This window comes from Pseudochaenichthys georgianus, chromosome 24, assembly GCF_902827115.2.
Source record: "Pseudochaenichthys georgianus chromosome 24, fPseGeo1.2, whole genome shotgun sequence".
Classification (NCBI taxonomy): Eukaryota; Metazoa; Chordata; class Actinopteri; order Perciformes; family Channichthyidae; genus Pseudochaenichthys; species Pseudochaenichthys georgianus.
Genome location: NC_047526.1, coordinates 34,374,284 through 34,395,646, shown reverse-complemented (window position 1 = coordinate 34,395,646; position 21,363 = coordinate 34,374,284). Strand labels below are relative to the sequence as shown.

Below are 21,363 nucleotides of genomic sequence, written 5' to 3'. Positions count from 1 at the left end.
CATGGTGTACACTCTGATTTGCAGCTTTAGAATGTGAGCTAATGGAATTGTAATTATTTAATATCGTAGTGTAAATTATATATTAACATAAAACAACATACATTCACAGCTGACCTATTTATTTTGACTTTGCTGTCGGATATTTTATTGTTTCCTGCGGTTTTACGACAGAAAATTAAAAAGTCATGAAAGGACTTGCTGATTGGCTGAATCTGGAGTAGTTCTGCCTGCTTACACACGCATGTAGGTCTGAGCTGAAATAGAGCAGCACTAATGGAGAGTGTGTGTGTGTGTGTGTGTGTGTGTGTGTGTGTGTGCGTGTGTGTGTGTGTGTCACAGATGTCACCATGGATAGGCCTGTTCTGCGATCAGGGTTATTATTGTGACAGGATTTTGGGAGCTGCATTACAACCACTGCGAGGCACGCTTACTCACACACACACACACACACACACACACACACACACACACACACACACACACACACACACACACACACACACACACACACACACACACACACACACACACACACACACACACACACACACACACACACACACACACACACACACACACACACACACACACACACACGCACACTTTTGTACCTACATTGAAGTGGGTAGCTGTTTGATGTGAAGTGTCCTGAAGTGCTTTCTAACCTTGTTCGCTGCTCTTTGCCGCTAAACAAAAGAAAATCAGATGCAAATATAAAACGGTCAGAAACGAGCTTTAATATGGCGGAAATAAACCCCATTATGCTCTTGGACAAATGTACAAACATCAGCGATACTTTTGACCGTTTTTACCATGGAAGAGTTTCAGTTGAGCAACGAGATATTTTGTGTATTTTAAGACGCACACATCCTCTAGGTTTCTGTGCATAATGCTGTGACGATATCGTTTTGAGACACACACACACACACACACACACACACACACACACACACACACACACACACACACACACACACACACACACCACACACACACACACACACACACACACACACACACACACACACACACACACACTGTAGCTTTCACACGAGAATATAAATTCAATTAATCAACAAGACGTGTCGTTATCGGTCCCAGTGAGATAAAGGCGACCACGAGAACAGGCATTTCAAAGGAGTGCCGGATAATTACTTTCCAGACAAATGGATACTGTGTGTGTGTGTGTGTGTGTGTGTGTGTGTGTGTGTGTGTGTGAGAGAAGGAGGAGAGAACTGTAGAATTTTAATGAATGTTTTCAAACAGGTATTCATTTTATATCTCTGTGTTTCTTGTGTACGGGAAATGTTATATCCTTCGTCTTAGCCTTGCGTGGTTGTGTGGGATTAATATCATATAGTGTGTGTGTGTGTGTGTGTGTGTGATATTAAATGTTATCATCTAAGGTGTGTACATTTCAGAGCTTGAATGTGTTTTAGAGGAACATCAAGAAATAGGTGACATGTTTTGTTTCCAGCTCCTGTCTTTTTTTAAATCATGCTCTCCTTACACTCACTCACTCACTCACTCACTCACTCACTCACTCACTCACTCACTCACTCACTCACTCACTCACAGAGCTGTTAGCCTCATTAGTATTCTGTCTGGACTTATTGTCTTTCCCCACTGACATTTACATTTAAACTGTGTGTGTGTGTGTGTGTGTGTGTGTGTGTGTGTGTGTGTGTGTGTGTGTGTGTGTGTGTGTGTGTGTGTGTGAGCCGTAATGAACATGCCTTCACTGGTCCCTGAAGGCAGCCATTACTTACGCACACTGAAGATAATATGAGAGGAGGAGGAAGAGTATCTGCCCCAGTATTAAGGTGCAGCATCATAAATTATCATTTTACAATCATCCAGATATACAAGTACTTACTCAGCATGGAACAGACCAAGGTGCAGCAGTATATCAAAGCTTCAATCATATAAACGGTATTCAGTCGTTAAGGGTAACCACCAAACAAAGCATTTTGATAAACGGCTTTAATTCGACACACAATATCTGGTCAGGAAACAAATGGTTTAGCTTGCATTATTATAACAAGTGCACATCATAATACACCCGAAAAGTATTAAACATTTCACAAAGAAATTCTGTAATATCCCACTATAGTATTGCTCTTGTTGTGTTCTTTAGTGTCTGCGTGCGTGCACGAGCGTGTGCACGCACCAAGTTGAAAAGGGAAATCTGCATGTAATGGCAGAGTTGTGAATGTCATTATATACTTAATGACATTCACAACACAATCTGTTTTTTGACCTTTTCCTGAAAAATAAAACGTTTCAACGAGGCTAATGAAAATGAATATTCAGCTTACACTCCCATTTACATGCAGCCGTAAATATATATCGTGTGCGTGTGTGTGAGTGAAAAAAGGGGGAGAGTGTGTGAGGAGGGGGGGTCCAGATGTTTAGTTCATTCTCATTTTACCCCTTCCCATTTCTTTTAATCCATGTCCCTCCCCCACTGCATTGTACAGCACGCCATCTGTACACACACACACACACACACACACACGCACACACACACACACACACACACACACACACACACACACACACACACACACACACACACACACACACACACCACACACACACACACACACACACACACACACACACACACACACACACACACACACACACACACACACACACACACACACACACACACACACACACTCTGACCCACTTAAACAGCAGCTCTGTTTCTGCAGCTGCATTCACTCCAATCAGCACAGAGCCAGAGGTGCAGCAGGACTCATCTGAGGCCACCTGGCAGAGCTAACACACATTAGCATTAGCATGCTGGGGGCTCTGTGTGTGTGTGTGTGTGTGTGTGTGTGTGTGTGTGTGTGTGTGTGTGTGTGTGTGTGTGTGTGTGTGTGTGTGTGTGTGTGTGTGTGTGTGTGTGTGTATTCAATACTTACACTAGTACCAGTTAGTTTTGGTTGTGTAATCTAATGAAAATCAGTTTTTCATTTAAAATATATTCCCTACTTGCGCCTGTTTTTCTTTATTGATTTCCCAAATGCTGCTTTTTTCATTATGCTAATGCTATATGTTATATTATGCGCTTTCATGTGTGGATTTTTTATTTATTTTGTACCTATATTCTAAGCTCTTTCATCAAAGAGTTGTAAAAAAGGTCAACTCATTCGTTGTACATGTGGCGAGCTGTTTGGAACTGAAGCTGATATTGAAGGATTTCTTTGTCCAGGACTTTTATCCATTTAAAAAACCTCAAATAACCTTCATGAGTATCAGTGGAGCTTAACAACAATGTATACTATAGTACAAATGGTGGCCTACTGTACAATGTCATGTTGCAAAGATTCCTGAGCTATTGTGTACATTTAAAATGTTTCATCGTAGGTGCCAACAACGCCATCAATCTTTCCTGTTCCTTTTAAAGCTCAAACTCTTATGTTCTGTCTTCCTGTCTTTGTCCCGCAGCCAAACACGATGTGAACGGCAACCAGACTGTTCCACCTTTTCCAGAGGGGACAGAGATGGCCATCTTTGGTGAGTGTCAAAAAGATACCATGGAGAAGGCTGTGGCTCAGTGGTGAGTATGATGAACTTCGAATCAGGGGGTAGCAGGTTCGAGCCCCACTGCAGTCTGCATGTCGTTGTGTCCCTAGACACTTCACCCCAAATGGCTCCTGTGGGGATTGTCCACAGTACTGAGTATGTAAGTCGCTTTGGATAAAAGCGTCTAACATGTATTGTAAAGTCTAGTTTACTGTTGATTTTCTCAAGTGGCAACCATTTTATATCAGCTGGTTTTATGCTAGTTAAGCTTATTTACGTATATGACGTCGTGTTTTAAATTAAACATATTAACTTGCTCCAAGACTGAATATGTATTGTCTACTACTGGCCTTTAACGTTAAATACTTGACCATATCTTCACCTCTTCTCAGAGTCCACAGTAATGGTTCCCCTTTTACATTTTAAAAGTAAGATTTCATCATCATCATCATAATTGACACATACTGTACGAAGAGGTAATCTTCAAAATGTCGAGCTGGAAACAAAGACGCTTTGCGATGTTGTACTCAAACAATGACTCAATATCTGTAATAAATGCTCATCCATCGATTTACAGTCGAGCACCAGTTGCATAGTCGTGGTGAGATCTCACACACAGGACTTTCTCTGCGTGGTTGTCTGTTACAATTGAAAGGATGTTGAATTCAAAGTATTGTTTTCTTTTCATAAAGGGATGGGCTGTTTCTGGGGAGCGGAGAGGAAGTTCTGGAAACAGAAGGAGGTGTATTCCACTCAGGTGGGCTACGCAGGAGGGTACACAGCTAACCCCTCCTACAACGAGGTCTGCACAGGTAACTGCTGCACACACACACACACACACGCACGCACGCACGCACGCACGCACACACACACACACACACACACATGGTTGAGAGTCAAAAGGCTGTGGAAAACAAGACACACTTACACAGAATCATCTCCCTCAGGTCCTATTATAGCAGGGCATGGATAAGGCTGCTACTGAAGCCTGACCACTCTGGGCCGTGTGTGTGGTGTGTGTGTGTGTGTGTGTGTGTGTGTGTGTGTGTGTGTGTGTGTGTGTGTGTGTGTGTGTGTGTGTGTGTGTGTGTGTGTGTTTGTGACCTAGCATTACTATACTTGTGGGGACCTACATCTGTTTACACAGTCACGTGTGGGGACTCGCCTCCCTTATGGGGACAAAATGGAGGTCCCCATAAGGGGGATCATTCATTTTAGGGTGAAGACTTGGTTAGGGTTAGGCATGTGTTGGTTGTGGTTAAGGTTAGGATAAGTCTCCAGGAAATGCATGTAAGTCAATGTAATGTCCCCTGAAGTGATGTATACATGGTGTGTGTGTGTGTGTGTGTGTGTGTGTGTGTGTGTGTGTGTGTGATGCATGTCCAGGCCTCCCAGTGATTCCTCCAGTCAGCCAGTTCAGAGTGAATCCTTCGTTAGACCTGCATTGCCACCCGTCTCTTTATTTCTTCCGTACTTAGTTTCCTCCTGTTCACGTATTCCATATAACCTCAGTCAGAAGTAAACCATGTTTTTACTGCCTAAAATAAAAGGTTTTAGTTTAATTGCTCGCTATATTTTCCTTCCCTGCAGAGAACTGAAGCCGTTATCTCAGCTCTTTTCATAGTTTTCAAATCTATATCGAACAACATGATTATTACAGAGAACACAACTTGACCAATCAGAATCGAGTATTCAAAGATGCCCTGTAATAATGTAGGTTACACACTCAACCATCATATTTCTATATTCCTATAACTCTCCATCTGTATATAATGTTTAGACATTGTTGTACACTAGCCTGCTGATTAAGAGAAGGCCTTTATAAAGGATTCTACAAATAAAAATGCTGCAACAACAACAACAACTGGATTTTGAACCTGTGTCTTGGCAGAGTTTAGGAGATACACTTCAGGAGAGACAGAAAATATTCATTGTTGATTCAATATTTATCACTGTAGGTTTGGAATGTGCTAATTAAATGTGCGTGTTTTTCCTTTTCGCATAAAAGCAATCGACCTGGGTTCATTAGATGAAAAACAAACATTCACGCTCTACAAACACCTCTAATTTGCAGTTCTCGTTTCAAAGCCACCTCCGTCTACAGTCACATTGTGTTTATTATTACTCAGGGTGTCTGCGGGGTCTTAAAAAGTATTAAGAGTTGATAAGGCAAGGCAAGTTTATTTATATAGCACCTTTCAACACAAGGCGCTTTACAAACATGAAAGACATTCAGACAAAGGCATTTAAAAACAGTCATTAAAACGAAAAGATAATAAAAGAAACATTAAAAGAAAAAATACATGAATAAAAAGTACGTGATAAATCAATTTAGCGAAAATGAAGGCTATTAAAAAATATTAAAGGGCATTTTCCAAGGTATTACATTTTGTAGCTTGTGTTCAATAAGTCTATGAATGGTCCAGAGAGGTTGTGTTCTGCAGTCTGCCTGGATGTAGTCATGGCGTAGGTGTGTCGTGTGATTCTGTGGTTTATTGATGGCATCCCGTTGGGTTTGACGTCATCTGAACAGGACGTCGCACGCTCACTGCTTGAGAGCGTGCGAAGGCCCGTTTACGCCGTCATCGTTATGGGGAAATGCAAGTTTGAGTCCAAATGGTTGGAAGATAAGGAGGAAGGACAATCAATACCTTATGTAGTCAATGTGAGGTAAAGTGTGTCGCCAAGGTAACCGGTTAGAACTCCAAGTGGAGATGAGGTCTTAAAATGTCTGGAAAGGGTCCAAAGATCCAAAAATACTTAAAGTTCCAAAAATACTTAAACTTCCAAATATACTTAAAGATCCAAAAATACTTAAAGTTAAAAAAATACCGCAAATTCCAAAAATACTTAAAGTTCCAAAAATACCGTAAATTCCAAAAATACTTAAAGTTCCAAATATACTTAAAGTTCCAAATATACTTAAAGATCCAAATATACTTAAACTTCCAAAAATACCGCAAATGGTTGGAAGATAAGGAGGAAGGACAATCAATACTGTATATAGTCAATGTGAGGTAAAGTGTGTCGCCATGGTAACCGGTTAGAACTCAAAGTGGCGATGAGGTCTTAAAATGTGTGGAAAGGGTCCAAAGATCCAAAAATACTTAAAGTTCCAAAAATACTTAAACTTCCAAATATACTTGAAGATCCAAAAAAACTTAAAGTTCCAAAAATATTTAAAGTTCCAAAAATACTTAAAGATCCAAATATACTTAAAGTTCCAAATATACTTAAAGTTCCAAAAATACTTAAACTTCCAAAAATACCACAAATGGTTGGAAGATAAGGAGGAAGGACAATCAATACTGTATATAGTCAATGTGAGGTAAAGTGTGTCGCCATGGTAACCGGTTAGAACTCCAAGTGGCGATGAGGTCTTAAAATGTGTGGAAAGGGTCCAAAGATCCAAAAATACTTAAAGTTCCAAAAATACTTAAACTTCCAAATATACTTAAAGATCCAAAAAAACTTAAAGTTCCAAAAATATTTAAAGTTCCAAAAATACTTAAAGATCCAAATATACTTAAAGTTCCAAATATACTTAAAGTTCCAAAAATACTTAAACTTCCAAATATACTTAAAGATCCAAATATACTTAAACTTCCAAAAATACCACAAATGGTTGGAAGATAAGGAGGAAGGACAATCAATACTGTATATAGTCAATGTGAGGTAAAGTGTGTCGCCATGGTAACCGGTTAGAACTCCAAGTGGCGATGAGGTCTTAAAATGTACGGACAGGGTCTTAAAAAAGGTCTTGAAAGGTTTTACATGTGACTTCAGGATTCCTGCATAGACCCTGTTACTGTGAATAGCTTATGACCATGATTGTGTTGGCGTTGGCTCACAGAACTGTTCAACAAGTTACACGGCCTTGTGTGCTTTTAAATCAACATTTTTTGCAAGCATTACATCATATATTCATCATCACGCCTCCCCGGAAGATCCACATTTGAACTTTTGAATATGTTCTGACAGTGCATGAGCCTATCATATGTTTTTATTGTATTAAATAACTATAAGTATACAAACAATGCAGTAAAAAGTACGATATTTCCCTTTTGAAATGTGTAGTAAAATGTATATATTTAGCATGAAATGGAAAATATAATAACATGAAGTACAAATATGTAAAAATATGCGTTAGTAAACTTACAGTCGAGCACTGTAATATCATGTATGTGTGTGTTTGTAAATAATTGTCTTAACTCACAACTCTCAAACATATTAAGTTATAGATGTGACATAATGAGTAGATGAGCTCATTCCAGTGGACAACAACTCTCCACTCTGGTTCCAGCCATTACTTTATTTCCCGTCTTGTCCGAGATGAATTTATTCCTGGGAGATCGTCATGCAGAGGCATTCATTTAATATTGACCGTTGCCCTGTCTCTGTTCGCCAATATCTACCGGAGGAATCCATAAGTCCTGATATTAAAAAAGTAATAAAGCAGAGAGAGAGAGACAGGAGAGGAGTGGAGGGGAAATGAGAGACAGGAAGAAGATGAGGAGCAGCGTAATGGGTCGCACTCATTACCATCAGCTGCTGTCTGTAGGCTGTATGAGACTTATTACATAAAGGGAAAAAGCACGCATGAATTATTTAAAAATCAAGTACACACCCAGGGGGAAAACGTAGCAGCATTTTCCAAGAAGGTCTACAAATAAAAGCATTACTTACATTTTTTAATGAATCCAAACATATTTAAAGGGGACCTATCATGCAAAATGCACTTTGTGATGTCTTTTCTACATCAACATGTGTCCCCGGTGTGTCGGGGAACTCATGCAGCGTCAGGAAATAAAACCCTCTCTTTTCCTCCGTACCCAAATCTCTAAAAACGGGGAACAACGGAGCTGATCCAGATTTGCGTCCGATATGACGTAATATCTGAAATGTGGACCTACGGGCCAATCAGAAACATTGCTATCAGAAACAATGCCCGACTGTTTTGGACGTAATATGGTCGGTGTTTACATTAGCATCGCTAACACTCAGAGCTAACCTGTACTGGAGAGCATGTGTGTGAAGAAGCAGGAAGTAAAAAGGAACTCACCTTGTGGTATAACCGGCAAGAGAGAAAGCCTTTGAGCTCCAGACTGTTTCAGAGAGAATCCTTGATCATCCATGATATGGCGTTTCATCACGGCAGCATTTAGTTTAGACGGTAGCTGCCGGGTCCCGCATAAGCTCCGCCCCCTCCTTTTTTATTTATAATTTTTTTTAAAGCTTTATACCCCAAATCAGCACTTTTGAAACAGGAAGTGAAACAGAGGGATATGAGGCGTGGCTATGGGTGATCTGTTTGGTATTTTGAGCAAAACACTTCATAGATGTTTTTTATATATTTGTATATATCTGAGAGACCTATGCTATTGCCTACATATATCACGATAGGTGACCTTTAAGTAAAACACAGAAAAATTATTTGACAAAAGTTTCATAAATTCTTCCTGACCTTTGAATCAGTCGACTGGTTCCAACTCAAGCTGCACTTATTTTACGAGCTTTTGTCCCTTTATTTAACCATAGGGGAGGCTGTGGCTCAGTGGGTAGTGTGCTGGACTTCAAATCAGGGGGTAGCAGGTTCGAGTCCCACTGCATTCAGCATGTCGTTGTGTCCCTGAGACACTTCACCCCAAATGGCTCCTGTGGGGATTGTCCACAGTACTGAATGTATGTAAGACACTTTGGATAAAAGCGTCTAACGTAATGTAATGTAATAACATAACTTTGACAGTTTCAAGACAATTAAATAAACCTTGTCAAATGAGGAGGTGAGCATGAGAGGAAAAAGAAGCACTGTAAGTGGACCGTACGTTTTGTCAACTGCAGGATAATACTGCTCATATTCTGCAGGCAAGACGGGTCACAGTGAGGTGGTGAGAGTCGTCTTCCACCCAGAGAAGATCAGCTTCTCCAACCTGCTCAAAGTGTTCTGGGAAAGCCACAACCCGACTCAAGGTAGGAACTCAGACACGTATCCACTCATAACTAAACCTTTACAGAAGATTAGGAGATGTCATCGATAAACAGTTTGAAATGTGCCTGAAAGAAAGAAGACTTGGAAGAAACTGTATGCATACTTGTTCTTTTTGGTCCCGTTCGTCCGCGTACTATTTAGGACCTCAGGTCCAGCAATATTTTCTTCTGTAAACACCAATAAATATCCACAACAAGTCTTACTTCTTGGAGCACTTTGGATGAGCAGCTATCTCACAGTGTAAGAGTTAACATTTAAAATCAAATTTGGAACGACAAAATGTTTGAATGGTAAATGTCTGCAAGCAAGCGGATAAGAATGATTGTCAGCACTGTCCTGTCGTTTGTGTCAAACACTGAAATGTGACATTTTATTTTATTGAGTCAGGCACAATGAGTTTACATGTATACAGTCAATATATATATATATATGTTTTCCCTTTCCCCCCCCCCCCCCCGGTCCTAGCTAGTAAACTAAATAACTAACTAAATAAAATAGATACATGTATAGTAAAAGTAAAGTAATGTAGAAGATAATATTAAAAGAAAATGTATAGGAATAAAGAATAGTAACAGTAATACATGTACCCATATACTCACATATGTATACCCACATATACACAAACATGTGTGTACATACCCACACACATGTACACATGCACATACATACATACATACATACATGTATACAAAGACAGAACAAATGCATAAAATAAAAAATAAATAAAATAAATTCATATAAAAAAAACAAAAAAAAACATACACATACATTCGTAGTTCCCCCCCTCTCTTCTTAATTTAGTGTCTTAAGTTCAGCTATGTAGGCTATGTGACATTTTGACCCATAGGCTGCACATGATCAACAGACCTAAAGGTGCATAAGATCAAAAGTCAAGCATTCATAAGGTGTTATACTCTGTAACACACATATGACACATGTTTGATATCTCTAGAGCCAGATCAATGAGAGTGGCTACAACCTATAAGCTGACATTGAAATAAATAATCAGCATTCAGGTTACATCAAGATGGACAAGTCTTGTTCATGGAAAATGCTGTCGGCTGTTGTTTTCAGGTGATGTTACTTTGCCTGAGATAAGATATGAGGAGGACAAAGGCACATCAAGTCAGCTGAAATCCTGGAAATCTTGATTTGAACGTGTGTGTGTGTGTGTGTGTGTGTGTGTGTGTGTGTGTGTGTGTGTGTGTGTGTGTGTGTGTAGGGATGAGACAGGGGAACGACACAGGGACGGCGTACCGCTCAGCCATCTACGTGGAAACAAAGCAGCACCTCGAGGAAGCCTTGGCCTCCAAAGATCAATACCAGAAGGTACTCGCATCCATCCACCTATCAGCATTTATCAGAACAGTGAAGAGGTTTTAAAGTGGAGCTGTGTGAGGCACATCCATAGTCTGTGTCGTGCTCACAGTAGATGGCAGTCAGCACAACCCCAGTTTCGAGAAACAGGCAGAGGTATCAGAAAGGATGCTCGGCTACGTGCTGCTGTGGACGGGGCAGTAAAATGCATTCTTGCTACCTAAACAAAATCCATATCAGTTTAAGTGTAAGCGATAATAAGAATATTTCTATCCCTCTACATTGCGGTCAGACTTTCTGTCAGGTATCGGAGGCGGTCTCTGCAAAGCTACGAGACTCCACACCAAATGTAACCTTGCAGAATATGGAGTTCCTCAGCATCCTCTTCCTCAATAAGTTGGGTGTTCATTGTTTCTGTGGCGTTGGTGCGATACAGCCGTTTCATGCACCAAGTCACACAAAGGAACGAAGCTATGTGTGGCAGCGTTAGGCCAGCAGCATCCATTGTCTGCGAGTTCAAATGACTGTTTACCGTCGTACCTTATTTCAGGTGACTTTAATATGTTATGCTGTTGCTCATGTCCACAGCCTCACGGTGATTTACTTCCAGCTGACACTCTGACACACTTCCTGTTTCCATTCACCGACTATGGATAATAACCGCATTCAACCCGCTTCAAAGCATCCTTAGCATCCTGTCTTTTCTCACCCTCCATTCTTTTCTCTATATATTCTTCCCAAGCACTGCCTTGTTTTTTTGTATTGGACTCCATTTCCCAGCTGCCCCGTCTGCTGCCTGTACGCATGTAACATTTGTCATATACTGTACGTCCATATGCCTTGAAAGCCAACACACACACACACACACACACACACACACACACACACACACACACACACACACACACACACACACACACACACACACACACACACACACACACACACACACACACACACACACACACACACACACACACACACACACACACACACACACACACACACACACACACACACACACACACACACACACACACACACACACACCCTCTGTTGAACTCTCTCCTGCTGAGACTTCTGCATCCACTATCCCACCAACAGGGCTTGTTGCCATGGAAACTGACAAAGAGGAGGAGTAGAAGGTTACTCTATTCTTTTCTTTTCTACGCTGGTCTGGTCTTCATTCGAGTCCTTTTCTTTCTCCTGTTCCTGCCCCTTTCTTTTGTCTAAAAACCTTGTTTCCTTTGTCAGGATTTGTCACTGCTGAAGTTTCAAGCTTTTGAATTTGATGTGTAACGAGAAAGCACTATTGTAGTTTTCTGTAGACAAGTTGCATCATTTGGAGATTGTAAGGATGCTTTCAGTTTTAATAAGATACGATTAGCCTTTGCAGACCAGATATAACACACTACAGGAAAGGGAACATCTCTTTAAAAATACATCTTACAATACTGACATCGTACAGAGAAGATGTCACACTTCCCTGATGTATCAAGATGTTAACATGACATGTAGTATTTGTGGGGGAAACTTCTGAAGCAATGGGAAAAAAATTCTTGAGAAAGCGGTCGCAAAACAGTTGTGTGATTACTTAAAAAACAATGATTTATTTGAAGATTTTCCGTCTGGCTTTAGAACACATCATAGCACAGAGACAGCTCTGGTTAAAGTCACAAATGATATTCTAATAGCCTCAGACAAGGGACTTGTCTCTATTCTTGTTTTGCTCGATTTCAGTGCTGCATTTGATACTATCGACCATGATATCCTATTGCAAAGACTAGAGCACTTAGTTGGCATACAGGGAACTGCTTTAGGCTGGTTTAAGTCCTATCTATCTGAACACTCTCAGTTTGTACGTGTTATCGATGAATCTTCAACGCAAACCAAAGTTAGCCATGGAGTGCCACAGGGCTCAGTGCTCGGACCTATTTTGTTCACATTATATATGCTTCCGTTAGGCAATATTATAAGGAATCATTCTGTAAACTTTCATTGTTATGCGGATGATACTCAACTATATTTATCAATCAAGCCTGATGAAATGAATCATCTAAATACAATTCAAGACTGCCTTAAGGACTTAAAAACGTGGATGACCTTAAACTTTTTGATGTTAAACACGACCAAAACTGAAGTTATTGTACTTGGCCCGAAGAATCTACGAAACAAATTATCTAAAGATATACTAACTATGGATGGCATTAATTTGGCCTCCAGTGAGACTATAAGGAATCTTGGTGTTATATTTGATCAGGATTTATCCTTTAATGCCCACATAAAATCAATTTCAAGGACCGCCTACTCAGAGACACGAGGAGAGCTGGAGCTCTGATGGAGTCAGGACTCAGAGACACGAGGAGAGCTGGAGCTCTGATGGAGTCAGGACTCAGAGACACGAGGAGAGCTGGAGCTCTGATGGAGTCAGGACTCAGAGACACGAGGAGAGCTGGAGCTCTGATGGAGTCAGGACTCAGAGACACGAGGAGAGCTGGAGCTCTGATGGAGTCAGGACTCAGAGACACGAGGAGAGCTGGAGCTTTGATGGCAAACACTGAAGGTTTATTTGGAGCTTGGTTTTAGCTTCTGAAGAGCCCTCCTGTAGCTCCAGGTTTGAGTTCAGAGCGTAATAATCAACATTCTTCAATAGATCGACTAAACAGCTGAGGACACTGAATCACAGTTGTTGTCGCTTATGGCTCAGGGTCATCTACACCCCGAGAAGGATGCTCCAGGTGTCCCACAACAATAACTATCTCTGACCGAGAGGTGCCCGGTCACAAACTGGTAACAACAAAATGCTAGGGCAGCCCCTCCTTATTTAACGCTAATGTTCTTTAGGGGTTCATTCAGACGAGACGGCACATTCACAGAATGAGTTAAAAACATCATGATAGCAAAGAAAAGAGACCGTTTTCTCTTACATGATTTCCCATAGAGCTGCAGCTCGTGCCCCAAAAGTATCTACATGTTCAGCTAATGTATACTGAGGTTGATGCACTTCGTTATGTGTGCAGGATGTTTCCGGGCCCACTCAGTGGACATCGACTTGAGATGTAGCTGACGTGAGGAAGTGTGCTTTAGTTCCCTCTTGAGTTGTGATGACATGTGTTGTTGTGTCGCTTCGGCTGTGCGATCTCGGAAGAGTGTATCATTGGGAAACAAAAATGCAGAACTAACGTATCTTTCACAATCTAAACAGTAATGTGCTGTGAAATTCTCTGAACACACTCGTGCTCCCAAGAGGATTGACCTTCACGACGGCAGACAGGATTTTGCTAACGAACGTCTTTGTTTTCTTTGTTTTATGCTGTGAGTTTCTTTAGTCCTCAGAGGATGAATCCCAGTCGTTGAGGTGACCTTTCAGCAGATGACGTCGCAGTAAATCACGGGTCTTCAACACGGGGTCTTCAACACGGGGTCTTCAACACGGGGTCTTCAACACGGGGTCTTCAACACAGGGTTTTTTATATGATGCTTTTAGACTTGCATTTAAGATTAGAGATTGGATGGTATCAGAAAGAAATTGGGTTTACAGTATAGGGAGTTTTTGGATTAGTCAAAGGCTTTGCTCAACACAAGGACACGGTTAGTTTTATTCATCGTAAGCTTTTGGCAATTTTTTAAAAACAGTCCAATTTTAAAAAAAAAAAAAAAAAAAAAAAAAAAAAATGCAGGAACAATGCAAGGTGAGACACTTTGCTTTTTGTTTTGGAAACAGCTTCACTGCATCAACATTTCTACTTTGAGACAAGAGCCGCTTTCACACCAAGTACTTTGCCGCACTTAGTTCCCAGCACTTAGTTCCCCCATGGAACTAAGAGCCGATCGCGTTCACACCGGAATGAGTTCCCTGAGGGAAGATTACGCAAATGAAGCTTCTGACGTCACTTCTTCTTCTGCTTTGGGTTTACTGGCAGGCCGCAAAAAACTTCACGGCGTATACTGCCGGCTCCAGTAGAAGCTGCTGGGACTCCCAGCAGCTTCTACTGTAAAGCTAATGCCAGCAAATACAATGGCGGCTTCACAAAACTTTTCAGAGTTGGGCGTGGTTTGCAATTCGCCCAGCCAATCAGAAATTGGAACTTTTTTCTCCCATGAAAGTACCTGCTCTCTAGCAGGGACTACAAATGGGGGAAAGTTCTCTGAACTAATTTCTCTTTTTGGTGTGAACGCAAAATCCCAGGAACTATCGGAACTAAACGGGAAAAGTACTCCGGTGTGAACGCGCCTAAAGCCTCTTACACACCAAACTGACACCGCCTCACGTCTCCTGCGTCTTGGCCATCTATCGCCATCTATCGCCGTCTATCGCCATCTATCGCCGTCTATCGCCATCTATCGCCATCTATCGCCATCTATCGCCATCTATCGCCGTCTATCGCCGTCTATCGCCGTCTATCGCCATCTATGGACATCTATCGCCATCTATCGACGCCGAAAATCGGCTCGGTGTGGATGTATAACATATGCTGAGCTCAGTGCTGCTCCTCAGAGGATGTACCTATTATGACCTGCTATTGCCGACCCAGTGAGTTATATTGTGTCACCCTGAGGTGAATATTACTGAGATAAAGACTAAAAGATAGGTTTTTCTTTTGTGTACGTTAGGTGTAATAAGTACATTTCAGTTTTTAGTGTAGATCTTAAGACATTCATTCTTGTGAATAAAATGTCTGTCTACCTTTTTGAATAAGGATCACATTTACTACAACATTGTCCATTATCGTTTGTGATTTTGTTAATGCAGTAGCTGTGTGTGTGTGTGTGTGTGTGTGTGTGTGTGTGTGTGTGTGTGTGTGTGTGTGTGTGTCCTGTAATCATAGCTGGAGAAAGCCAGATCAATAGATAGATTCCCTTCATCTAACCACCACATCTCTCTATCAATCTTTCTAGGTTTTGTTTCCTATTTTTCTCTCACCAGATTGTCTCCCCCACCCTCTCCCATCTGTGTGTGCGTGCATGGGTGTGTGAGAGTGTGTGTGTGTTTTTTTCTGTATGTGTGTGTGAGAGCAGTTGGCCTACAGCAAACACACTCCATGCCAAACCATCTGGGCCTTAAATCTGTCCTCCACAAAAAACGCTTCAGTTGCAAAACTAACGCGTACACACACACACACACACACACACACACACACACACACACACACACACACACACACACACACACACACACACACACACACACACACACACACACACACACACACACACACACACACACACACACACACACACACACACACACACACACACACACACACACACACACACACACACACACACACACACACACACACACACACACACACACACACGCTGACTGTAAGGGTTTGTTTTGATATTGTCCTCTATCGGATGTTTTACACAAAGCTTTGTGCCAAGAAACAAGAGGACATGTCAATAATGCAGTGCTGTTTTTCTCTCTGTCGAGTGTTGATGCAGCTTTCGTCCTCCGTACATTTATTTTGCAGCGCCGGCTTTAAAATATTAACGACTCTGAGCTCCCCAAAAACCTTGGGTGGAGTCCTCCCCCTTGTCTTTGTAGGTGGCTGTCTTTCTTTTGGTCCCTGGCGCCACAATAGCTTCTGCTTTTAACTGCAGCTACATCTCTTCCTCTCTCCTCCACGCAGCTGGACATGTGAAATGCATCGCAGCACACGCCTCCCAGACACTTGCTGCATTTTTTTAATATCCTCCCTCTTGATCCACAGAGTCAAATAACGCCTTTTTCTTTTGCCACATTTGACTCAAGCAAAGATGGAAAGCTGCCAGCAACGGTGAAAAGAGAGAGGGGAGTCTGGGTCCTTTGGTGTCAGGGTTTTGACGATGTTCTCTGCGCTGTCTGGCTTGATTATATTGTTCACACAGAGTGATTGGGGAATGTGTGTGTGTGTGTGTGTGTGTGTAAAGTACAACAGCACTGCAGAAAATTACCTTTCAGGCGGCTGGCGGTTGTCTGCAGCATGAAAGGAGCCTCCCTTTTCTTTTCTTGCCTCCTACCCATCATTAGGGTGTGCACTGCGTCTAAAATGGCAGGTGGAAGTGGGAAACTGTGTGTGTGTGCTTTATGTAATGCCGTGTGCTCGCTCTGTGGGTGCTAAAGCAGTGTGTACTCATTGTTCTGGCATCTCGCTCCCTCTTGATGCACCTCTCCGGCTACATTTCCTTTTCATGATGGTTCATTCATCTTCTTCGAAACACAAAACAGATGCTTTCTCTTCTCCTTTTCTTTTCTTTCTCCCTCCTCCTTTGTCTATGAAATCCCTCTCCTGTGCTCCGAACATGCCAGCTTCACCTCCTTGCCTTTCCTCTCTCCGTCTCCTGGGTGCTTATCAGTATTGCTCACGTTTTCCCTGCGTTACCGGAGCAGTCGAGGTATTTGCATTTCAAATGAGAAATCTACTTCTCTGACATGCAAATGAATGGATGTGAATGATGCATCTACAGCAGGCTGCTCGCACGGCAGCAGGACCTGCCCAAACCAACGCACTCAAACACGGACACGGGCAGGGGGGATGTTGGAGAATGCCAATAGACGAGCATTATACAAAATGCAGCCATTTTCTGTTTCACAGGTAGTGCTGGATTGATGGCCCACATTGTCTAGCCTAAAGCTGCCTGTACACAACATTTTGAGCCAAGAACAGTCCAACACATTCATTTCTGTATCAAATACTCCCCTGTGTAGGCTTGAACGGTGGTTTTTAAAAGGTTGTTTCTTTTAAAGAGGATAACAGCGGCAGCAAATTGGACTCACAGCACTTATATTGGATTAAAGTGGAGACCCAGAACAGAACGGGTCAAACCTGTAAGACCTAAAGTTACGGGGGAAAGCCTTAATATCCCAAATAAATAAAAAATACTGAATATTTAATGATTTGTTTTTACATTTAAACCTTTTGCACCAATCCCAAAATAAATATTTGTGCACAATAATGTGTTCTTGCAGGCAATTAATGTCTGCACCTTTTGGTATAACTGTATTTATGCGCCATGGTTTAGTTCTGTAATTATCAATCAATGTTTATTTATACAGCCCAATATCACAAATGTGTCTCAGTGGACTTCACAGTGTGTACAGAATATCAGTATGACAATACGACACCCTCTGTCCTTAGACCCTCTGTCCTTAGATCCTCTGTCCTTAGACCCTCTGTCCTTAGATCCTCTGTCCTTAGATCCTCTGTCCTTAGACCTTCTGTCCTTAGACCCTCTGTCCTTAGACCCTCTGTCCTTAGACCCTCTGTCCTTAGATCCTCTGTCCTTAGATCCTCTGTCCTTAGACCCTCTGTCCTTAGATCCTCTGTCCTTAGACCCTCTGTCCTTAGACCCTCTGTCCTTAGACCCTCTGTCCTTAGATCCTCTGTCCTTAGATCCTCTGTCCTTAGACCTTCTGTCCTTAGACCCTCTGTCCTTAGACCCTCTGTCCTTAGACCCTCTGTCCTTAGATCCTCTGTCCTTAGATCCTCTGTCCTTAGACCCTCTGTCCTTAGATCCTCTGTCCTTAGACCCTCTGTCCTTAGACCCTCTGTCTTTAGACCCTCTGTCCTTAGACCCTCTGTCCTTAGACCCTCTGTCTTTAGACCCTCTGTCCTTAGACCCTCTGTCCTTAGATCCTCTGTCCTTAGACCCTCTGTCCTTAGACCCTCTGTCTTTAGACCCTCTGTCCTTAGACCCTCTGTCCTTAGACCCTCTGTCCTTAGACCCTCTGTCCTTAGACCCTCTGTCCTTAGATCCTCTGTCCTTAGACCCTCACATCATACAAGGAACAACTTCCGGAGAAAACCCCACAGTTTAAGGGAACATGGGAGAAACCTCAGGGAGAGCAGCAGAGGAAGGATCCCTCTCCCAGGACGGACAGACGTGCAATAGATGCCGTGTGTACATCGAAGAGATAATACATTTTACAGCGTAGGTAGATCGAATGTTTGGAAATGCATGTGTCTATACTGTAGTATAATTATGTATTTTTTCTTATACTTTAATTGACCTCATCTGTTTAGAAAGTTCCATACACAGTACATATATGTGCGTACTTTATAAGTTCCCAGTGTGAATCACGAAGTGCAGCTGCGACAGAGGGAGTCCCTTTCTGCCTCACTGATAGTACCTCCACCCCTCACTCAAATGAGATGTTGGTGTCAGTACAGGAAGTGATTCATCCGCCGGCAGGCAGCGAACACTGTCCTTTAAAAGCTAGCGTTGGATCTGTTTCTCTCTTTTTGTGACTTTTCTTAAAAACTTTTTGAACAACTTCCGAGTGCTGACGTCAGTAAAGTCGAAATGGATTTCAAACAATTACCACTCACTAACTATTAGAGGCACCAATGTGTGAAATTACCCAGCACCACTTTAAGTCTGATTGTTTCTTTGGACTAAAAATAAAACGGAGAGTGTTTTAGTGTTTCCCCCAGGAGTTGAATCCTCTCAAAGTGAGAGTGCATTCAAAACAAGCCATTTAACATTAAGCCTGCAAAATAATGCAGTCAACCTTCAAACATTGCAATCTGCCTTTACGCTGCTTTCCTTTCCTGTGTCTATCTCTTTTGAGTGTTGAGATTTGCACTATCATTGACTCACATGTCAAACTCCTGGTCATACATGTATACTAGAGACACAATCATGGACAGCTGGAACAGAAAAAGTAGATCCTGTACAGAAAAGGCTCCAAGAATGGCATTACAGGAGATTTGAGTAATAAGGCGACGTTAATTAAATATAGATTTTAAGATTGAGAGAATATAAAGAAAGCAACTACTATTATAACAACAAAGTCATCTTTTAATGACATTAAAATAATATAATATTTCAGGAAAAACGTTATTAAGAATATAAAACTAGATTTAAAGGTCACCTATTGTGCAAAATCCTCTTCTTCATGTGTCCTCAACATCAACACGTGTCCCCTCTTTTTCATGTCTCTTCTACATCAACATGTGTCCCCTCTTCTTCATGTCTCTTCTACATCAACGTGTGTCCCCTCTTCTTCATGTCTCTTCTACATCAACGTGTGTCCCCTCTTCTTCATGTCTCTTCTATATCAACGTGTGTCCCCTCTTCTTCATGTCTCTTCTACATCAACATGTGTCCCCTCTTCTCCATGTCTCTTCTACATCAACATGTGTCCCCTCTTCTCCATGTCTCTTCTACATCAACATGTGTCCCCTCTTCTTCATGTCTCTTCTACATCAACATGTGTCCCCTCTTCTTCATGTCTCTTCTTCATCAACAAGTGTCCCCTCTTCTTCATGTCTCTTCTCCATCAACATGTGTCCCCTCTTCTTCATGTCTCTTCTACATCAACATGTGTCCCCTTTTCTTCACGTCTCTTCTACATCAACATGTGTCCCCTCTTCTTCATGTCTCTTCTACCTCAACATGTGTCCCCTCTTCTTCATGTCTCTTCTCCATCAACATGTGTCCCCTCTTCTCCATGTCTCTTCTACATCAACATGTGTCCCCTCTTCTTCATGTCTCTTCTACATCAACATGTGTCCCCTCTTCTCCATGTCTCTTCTACATCAACATGTGTCCCCTCTTCTTCATGTCTCTTCTACATCAACATGTGTCCCCTCTTCTTCATGTCTCTTCGACATCAACATGTAATAATAATAATAATACATTTATTTTGGGGGGCGCCTTTCATAACACTCAAGGACACCTTACAGGGCATAGGGGCAATATAGGGAACAATTAAAACAGTGGATTTAGTGAAGTATCAGCCGGGACAAGACAATCAATCAATCAATCAATCAATCAATCAATCAATCAATGTTTATTTATATAGCCCAATATCACAAATGTTCAGAAATGGACTATAGAAGGACACAAAAGGACACCGGGTATAGTTTATAAAGAAAATGCCAGTTTGAACAGGTGGGTTTTGAGTTGGGTTTTGAATGTTGTAATGGAATCAGACTGTCGGATGTGTAGTGGCAGGGAGTTCCAGAGTCTGGGAGCCGAGCAGCTGAAAGCTCGAACACCCATGGTTTTGAGGCGGGAGTTTGGGACGGTGAGAAGTCCTACGGACGAAGAGCGGAGGGTGCGGTAGGGGGTGTACTCCTGAAGGAGGTCGGTGATGTAGATGGGGGCAAGGTTATGGAGAGCTTTATAAGTGAGTAGAAAGTTTTTGTAGTCAATAGTACGGTAGCGTACAGGAAGCCAGTGTAGCTGAGTGAGAATGGGGGTGATGTGGTCGGATGAGTTGGTGCGGGGGATGATCCGGGCAGCAGAGTTCTGGATTATTTGCAGTCTATTGAGGAGTTTGATGGGAAGGCCAGTCAGAAGTGCATTGCAGTAATCAATCTGAGATGTGATGAATGAGTGGACCAGGATTTCAGTGCTGGGTTGGGACAGAGATGAGCGGAGTCTGGAGATGTTCCGAAGATGAAAGAAGGCGGTGCGGGCGTTGTTTTGTATGTGTGGTGCGAATGAGAGGGAGCCGTCCAGAATGACACCGAGGCTTTTCACTTGGGCAGCGAATGGTATGGGGAAACCGTCGATGGTGATGTTTG

General features: G+C 42.0%; 1 protein-coding gene across 1 annotated transcript in view; it reads left to right on the top strand.

Annotated features, from left to right (window-relative positions):
- Nucleotides 1-21,363, top strand: part of msraa (methionine sulfoxide reductase Aa) — a 48,215-nt gene that overhangs the window by 20,764 nt on the left and 6,088 nt on the right. Inside the window, exons 2-5 of the mRNA XM_034076388.2 lie at nt 3,460-3,528; nt 4,230-4,349; nt 9,403-9,507; nt 10,749-10,855. Of these exons, the coding sequence (XP_033932279.1) occupies nt 3,460-3,528; nt 4,230-4,349; nt 9,403-9,507; nt 10,749-10,855 (401 nt within the window). The remainder of the gene's footprint in view (nt 1-3,459; nt 3,529-4,229; nt 4,350-9,402; nt 9,508-10,748; nt 10,856-21,363) is intronic.